We start from the raw sequence: 7880 nt of genomic DNA on the forward strand, positions 1-7880 counted from the left end.
CGGTCATAACTGCTTTGCAGTTCTAGTTATTATTATTATTATTATTATTATTATTTTCTGGTGGTTTGAGGGCTAATTAATCACAGAATACACCAAGAGCCTATAATATTTGCCTTTTAGGTAAAGGGGTATCCCTAATATTTTTCAATAAACAGTACTGTGATGCAGTTTCATTTTATTATTTACCTGAATATGACAGTGAATATTGCCTGTGCCAGTAATAGATGCAAACAAGAAATATCATTCAGCAATGCTGACTCATTGAATAATGCACGCAATGTACACAGGATGCAGCCAAGATGGTTCAAAGTTACCCTAATACCAAGCAATATGTTTGTGCATTAATTTAATTTTTTTAATCATTTCATCCCATTTTACAGGCAGTGCAGTGACAATTAGCTGGGTCATTAACAGGTTTGTATGTAGTATTAATGCAATGTACATCACAGACTGCTTTCTACAGCTCCTGATTGAAAATTACTGTATTTTTWAAATGATTTTCATCTTTTTTATATGGATGCTTTTGAGCACAAAACTGTGCGGAAGGCCATCAAAACTTTGCAAAGGGAGATCAGATCCATTTCCATTCACTCTGATCTCTTTGAATGATATCTATAATGTTGACCTCATACCAGCCACCATTTAAATGGATTTCCTCTGACCAGTTAAAAATGGGTCAGAGTATGGCCAGGGGGAACCATTGCAGCTTTACAAGATTGCTTTGAACACGGAGATTGAAGCATCATCACAGACGTGATTGTGCTGAGGTGGCAAATAGAACCACAGCKCAAATCATCAAACCTGTCACAAAACATGTCACAAACAAAGTAAATGGTCTACCCAGTCACACAAACTGGAGTAAAGGCAGCCAGTATTGAAAGATAAAAGGATACACATAGTCATTTTTACAATAGCAGAGGCATAAGGCACAACGTAATTTCTGCCTAAATTAAGCCTAAGCATACACTGACAACAGTGATAACTACCTTTCTGATGACCCAAACCATCTGCATGCCTTGTGCGAGGCTTTGAACAGTATGCCAGGACAAGATTGTCTGCAACATAATGATCTGACTCACATCTCCACCTAATTCACCAACTACAAAAAAAATCACTCAATTTAGCTAATAACACAACCAGCACACAAGGAAGAGATGAAAGAGCTAGTTTGTCAGAAAAGACAAAACCCAAAGAAAATATGGACTCCGAGGGGAAAACAAATTTTACTTTTTCACTCTACCAAAGGGAGAATCATTTGTTTTCTGTTTGTCAGACTGCATTAGGCAGAATGTCAAAATGCTGGATTATAGCAACAGGTGTAACCAGTGCTCCTCCAAAGCACACAAAACCAATCTAGCTTGGACCAATTTTTTTAAGTAAGTTTGTGAAGTTGTTGATTTTATTTTTCATGTAAATAATTATGTGTGTGCGTGCGTGCGTGCATGTGTGTGTATACTTGTTTTTGTTACCTATTTAGGACCGTTTCCAGTATACACACCTACCTTGTCAAGACCAGTAGCCTTAATGGGGACCAAAGACCGGTCCTAATATGGTGGAACTCCATTTTTGCGTTGGGGGTTAGGTTTAGGACTAAGGTATGAATTGAGTTTAGGTTAGTTGTAGGGTCAGATAGGTACCTGTGAGGTTAGCCTTAGGGTTTGTGGTCAAGGTTAGGCTGTAGAAATTACTGGAAATGATTGGAAGTCAACTCCCCTAACCACTCCACCACAACCGCTCACATGTAAAAGCTAAAAAAAAAAAAAAAAAGATTAGATTTCCAGTATTTCAGTGTTGGTGTAAGAAGTACCATCCCCAATACCAGGGTGTTTTATAAATATTATGATTTGGTAAGGACACATGGAGCTTAGAGCAGCAGCAGAAAGGGTTAGAAGACATTTTGGCTCACTAAGTGAAAATTCTAACTAGCTCATAAACAAAGGTTAAGATTCCCTAAGTTGTGTTACATTTTAAGTCACAAACCTGATAAATCCACCTAAAATGCTTTGGTTAAATACCCACTTTTTAGACCTTTTATATGAAGCTTGTTGTTATAGCTGTGTTTGAAGGTTTATTGAAACAAAGCAAGAGTCGACCAAAAGAACAGCACAAGTAAGAAGATAAGTGCTGGTGTGGACTATGTAGCTGTCCTTCTGTGCAGCTCATCTGAAAGCTAAACCAATGTTAGTGTTGACCTTGAGGTCAGGGAGGCAGGTTGACTGCTTCAGTCAGATGTCACATTGTCTTGACAGCTCAGTGAGGAGACAAGCTGAGCTGACACACACCTCTGACTACATGGCCACACGTTTATGCCCCATCAACTGTTCCAAAACTGCTCCTGCTTACATAAGAGATAAATAGGCAAAGAAATAGTTAATAAATTAATAAAGCAATAATTTTTTTTGTTATTTTATCTGTTCAATTCAATTCATCACACTTCCCAAATTTACGTTTTTGACTTAACTGATTTGATTGCATTCTAATTGATTACTATTTCATTTGTTGATATTTCCAAACTACACTACACTTTTTTTTTACAGAATTTTACTCTTTTACATTATGCATTTATAATTTCCACACAGCACACCAACTTGTCACACAGAAAATTTGATCAATTTTCCAGAAACTGTCAAAATGACATGTCTATAASCAAACTAAGGACTCAGCCTAAATAACTTAATTTACAAATTTAACAAAAAGGAGAAACAAAGCATAATGAAATTGTCCTAGACATTTGTTTCTATATATAGTTTAAGCTTCTTATAAATCTCTGTCATAAATGAGAATTTTCTCCAGCAACATTTCAATAGTCATAGTTTCTTATTTTATAAAAGAAGGTGACTTCCCAGATGCAGTCTGTGATGTTCTGATGGCACTGTCATATGTCTAGGCTGGGAAAATGACAGCATACATGAAGCTCAAAAGTGGTGGTGGCATCGGGGAGCTGGACGATTACCGATGCGCACCACATGTTGAGGATCTTTTCTTCATGGTGCGTGAAGGGAGAYCTGGGACTGAGGGATTCAAGGCTAGAGGGTCCCCGAGGGAGAAGCAGCAGAGAGACAGAAGAGATTGAAAGATTCATATAATATTCATCTTATGCTGCAATGCCTGTCCTTGGTGTGGACAGTCTCAAGCAAGGGAGTGGGTTGACTTGAGCAAACACACTCAAAGGAATAACACTGAAGTGCCACAGATATTATACACACAATAGGAGGGGGAAAAGGTCCAAGAGAGGAGATTCAATTGAGACTGTATTTTAATATTTTTGCCTCTCTTTTTTAAATTAATTTGCAATTGATGTACTAACCTGTGATTTCTCGAACTGTGCGAAAAACGTTGAGTTTTTCTGGGTCCAAGGCTTCAATGTTGTGATAGACGTCCCTGTAGACATTAACAGTGRGTCAGATAGCAAGAACAAAATGCATCTCGGTTTTTACCGGATAAATAAGATGTTTGCAAAATAATTTTTAGACAGGTAAAGTCTTAGATTATCAGTTCTTTGCATAGTGTATTTTCTTGGGTAGAATCCACTGAATTATTTATGCATGAATAGTATTCTTTAATGTGTACAATATAAAATAAATGCATGAAACTAATGGCTTTTTTCGGAAAAAACAAAACAAAATCGGACTCCAGTAAACTGTTTTTCAGTAAACTGTTTGTTAGTTCAGTTTAAATTAATGTTCTTTCCCGTCTTATCTAATTTGTATTTACAAAGGCATAAAAAGGAAAGAAAATCAATAAACTAAAATCTGGCCAAAAAAAATCATTTTAACAGTAAATCCTTTAGAATGCAATATGGTTGGAAGTCTGAAATTTACTTTTGTGTCAGCAGTACTATTGAATTCCAAGTATGTAATGTTTTCAAGTAGAATCCAGATAAAACAATTAAAAATGTCTTAAAAATCTCAAAGATCACAGCAATGACTGATGGGAAATATTRGCAGTGCTTCGTGGATACAAAGCTGTATATCACAAGCAGCTCTATTTGTCTAAACATGGTTATGTGCAGGAAAAAAAATACTAGTCAAAAATTTTAGAACACCCTCATTTGTCCAGTTCTTTTATATGAAATTCAAGCAGCTCAAGTCTAACAAACAGCTTGAAAGGGTACAAAGTTAAGTGCTGAACTGTCAGATGTTTTAAAAAATGTAAGGTTACCCAAAACCGAAAGTCAAGGTGTCTGAGTCCAGTATGCTTCACCATCACAATGCACTTAAAAACTGGTGGAGACTGATGGGAAGAGGTGTGCCAGACTCAGCAGCCACAACAGCATTTGATGACAAGTTACTGAGAGTCCACAGCGTGGGTGATAGACAGCTCACAGGCCCAGCTTAACAGTGGTCATAGAAGGCCAGTCTGTTTTAACTAAGACTTGGAGCTGCAAGTTGACAGGCAGAGTTGCAGCAAGAAAACCATCTCAAAGACCTCAGAATAAGAAAAAGAGGCTTGTCTGGATCATGAAACATTGCCAGTAGACCAGTGAAGACCACAAGGAGGTGTCAGTGTTGACTGAATTTGAAATCTGCAGTTCATCATGCAGAACTTTGGTACCCTTTCTCAGTCTGTGACAGCTGTTAAACATGGAGGAAGAAGTGTGGTGATCTGGGGCTGTCTTGCCGGATCCAGGGTTGGGTCTGCCACACCTCTTCCCATCAGAGTTTCCACCAGTTTCTGAGAGCATTGTGATGGTGAAGCAAACTAGACTCTCAGACACCTTGACTTTCACTTTTGGGGAACCTTACATAGTTTTCTAAACCTATGGTTGTTCAGCACTTACCATGTACCCTTTTAAGTTGTTTATTGAGCTGCTTGGATATATATAAATAGAAAAAAAATGAGGGTGTTCTAAAACTTTTAATAAAGATAGTTGTTTATTCAGATGAAATGGTTCAGACTYAAATAAAGTTAAGTAAAATCCAGAAAACATTTTTTTTAAATATGATTAGTTTCACAATAATTCATTCTCACCCTTTAATTCCAGTAATAAGGAACACCAGATTGCCATTGATTTTAGTGCAGTTGACAAACTTGTCAATGTTGCTAGAGTCCACCGTCTGAGCCGTCTGTAGGCTGGCTGTACCTATTCCATCACACGCTGCACAACAGACAGGGCAAGGACAAGCTGCATTAGACTGATTAATTGTATTAATTATAATAACATGCATAAACAGTGTGGACTGAAGTAACTATGCAATGTGAATCTATGATTTATTATTAATCTTTGAATGATTAATGTTACATATTTAGCCTACAGGGTAAAGTAATCTCTATATTATTTCACAATTGTTGATTATTTCACTCTTATAAAGATCTATCCAAATAGTTTTATGGCATTTTTTGCAGTTAACATATTTTTAAAATTGTTGTTAAAAAAGATTTACCTTTTGGGCAGATGTCAGTACAAGGGATGCACATCTTGATGCGATTTTCCTCTACTTCCATCTTATTACTAGGACATGCTCTCACACAAGAGCTATGGTCCACCACAAAGTTATCTGAAATTTAATAACAAAAAAAAAAAGAACAGTAAAAAGGAACACATCATTACATATGTCAAACACAAGGAGGGTGACGTTTGTCACACAGGAACTCAGTAAAATAAGTGTCAGACTAGTCTAAGCAATCACACAGAAAAAAAAAAGTCACTGGCTCTCTCTTGCCTTTTCAACTTATTTGGTCATAAATAGACAGAAGAATATTGTACAGAATCGTGTTCTTTTCTATCAATTGTTTTTATTAAAACATGTGCTATTAAAACAATATGTGATTTTTAAAGTAGCCATTACTGTTTTAGCCAAGTCACAGTTTCTGTGGCTTATCTGTTTTTATTTTGAATGATATTAGCAAAAGGGGAAAAATGACAAAAATAACTTTCATTTGCAGGTCACAACTGCCAGTGCCAACATGAAGACAAGAAATTAAACAAGAAAACAAATTTAGAAAAGTGTATTTTATCCCTGCAAATATCATAATAGTTAGGTACTGCACTGAATGTCTGTCAGAAGGTAACACTGCCTCCAAGTGCAATAAGTCAGACTTCTACTCCTGCTGGTTGGCCTTTCACTGATGCTGTGAACACAGTGGGTAGTCCACTATTAGCTGTGGGTTTGCTAGGTGATCAGAGGCTAGTGGGTGGCTGAGTTGTGTCCACCCTTTAGGGTCGTAACTGAGGTGGCAAATCAGGGAGAGGGGACAGTTTTGATCGTAGATTCAATGCCATTTATTAATCCCCACAGGTTTTGTAGACACAAACAAACACAACCTCAGGGTTTTATTGACGTGGTTATGAAGATGATGCTGGGCAATGATAAACACATAATTAAAATGTTTCTGCACATTTACATAGCTTAATCAAGCAATTTATAGTGTTTAATAAAGGTTATTGAATGTTGTCTAATAGGTTGAGCAGCTAATGCAAAATTCTTGTTYCAATTTACGAACTTCCGCAAGGCATATTTTCTCTTCTTTAGAAACCCCTGAGTGCATACCCAGCTCACTGTAATGTCCAAGTGACACCTGAGTGTCTGTGTAGCCCTTTTGCACCTCCATTTCTTCCTTCAGGATGGAAAAAGTGTTCAACTTATTCTAGGTCCTTCTAAAGAGGCAATCATCTCATTTTCTTTTCCTTATGAACAAAGAATCATATAGCCACCCGACTATTGCTAATCTTCTACTTTACACATACTTACGTCTGAATTATGACCAAAAGAACAGTTACGATTTCACTTTTATACTCTGTTTTACTCCTGACCTGTATCTATGCCCCTTGCTTTTCAATCTCTCCAGGGTTATTCATCATTACAGGTAGAAAATAAAATAATACATGTGCCAGCAGAAAACACTACTATAGGCTAAAACTATAGCTCGTAAAATCCACCTTTTTTTTTTCTTAGTAAATAAAACACTGGTAAAACAAAGAAAAACAAACAACATAAGATACTGCAGAAGTGGCTACATAAAGGAGCACACATAATTAAAATTTAATAGTCAGAGTTTGACCAAAGGTTAAGGTATAATGTATACTTTTCTAATGCAAAAATACTATACATAAACAGCAGTTGTTCTGTGCAAAATTTACACAGTTCAGTTAAACAGGTGTGTGCTCAGGTGATGGGACTTACGAGGACATTTCTTAACACAGAAAGCTCCATAGGTATATTTTGCCCTGGGGTTGTGTTCCAGTTGGAAGGTGGTTGGGTTGTAAACAAATGGCTGAGGGCACTGGGTAACACAAGCTCCACTGTCATTGAAGTTTGTACAGGCCTGTAAATGCACAGAAATACACAGCTACAGCAAATCAACTATAATTTTACGTAAACCAACAACAAATAGTTCTTTACGAGTCTACAAGCACAGTAACAGGAAAAATAACCAGTGTTTTCTTGTGCCTCCTATGTTAACATAAAGTTGTACAACTGTTGCATTCTCATTCATTAAATGACACTTGATTACCAGTTTGTCTCTAGAGTGCTAAGGAAGAGAGAAATTGGTGCAGAATGGGAATGTCAGTGGAATCACAAATACAAATAACATAAAATAAACGAATTTAATGGTAGTTTTCTTGTTGGTATGAACTTTTCAAATATTATTTTATGGAGACATAAAGATATAAAGAGATAAAGGACATAATTTTCACAAAGTTAAGCCTTTATTGATAAATTTTGATTTGCACTAAACCATTAGTATGCCTTTATGCAGTTTATTTTGCCAACACACAATGGGCCTCATGCAAGAACCGTTCGTACGCACAGATTTGTTCTTAAGTTGTGCGTACGAGTGATTTAGGAGAATTTGTGGCGTTCACCAAATGTTTTTGTATTCTAAGATTTTTTTCAGATACGAACAAAATTTACGAGTGGTCCAGACCTGTCGTATAT

At 36.6% G+C, this 7880-nt stretch overlaps 1 protein-coding gene across 1 annotated transcript in view; it reads right to left on the reverse strand.

Annotated features, from left to right (window-relative positions):
* The window catches only part of erbb4b (erb-b2 receptor tyrosine kinase 4b), a gene marked incomplete in the record, with an annotated part of 262602 nt that overhangs the window by 73026 nt on the left and 181696 nt on the right, over positions 1-7880 (reverse strand). The window contains 4 exon segments of the mRNA XM_014011540.1: positions 3308-3381; positions 4972-5098; positions 5385-5498; positions 7125-7266. Of these exon segments, the coding sequence (XP_013866994.1) occupies positions 3308-3381; positions 4972-5098; positions 5385-5498; positions 7125-7266 (457 nt within the window).

Source organism: Austrofundulus limnaeus, unplaced genomic scaffold (genome assembly GCF_001266775.1).
Source record: "Austrofundulus limnaeus strain Quisiro unplaced genomic scaffold, Austrofundulus_limnaeus-1.0 Scaffold81, whole genome shotgun sequence".
NCBI classification, from domain to species: Eukaryota; Metazoa; Chordata; class Actinopteri; order Cyprinodontiformes; family Rivulidae; genus Austrofundulus; species Austrofundulus limnaeus.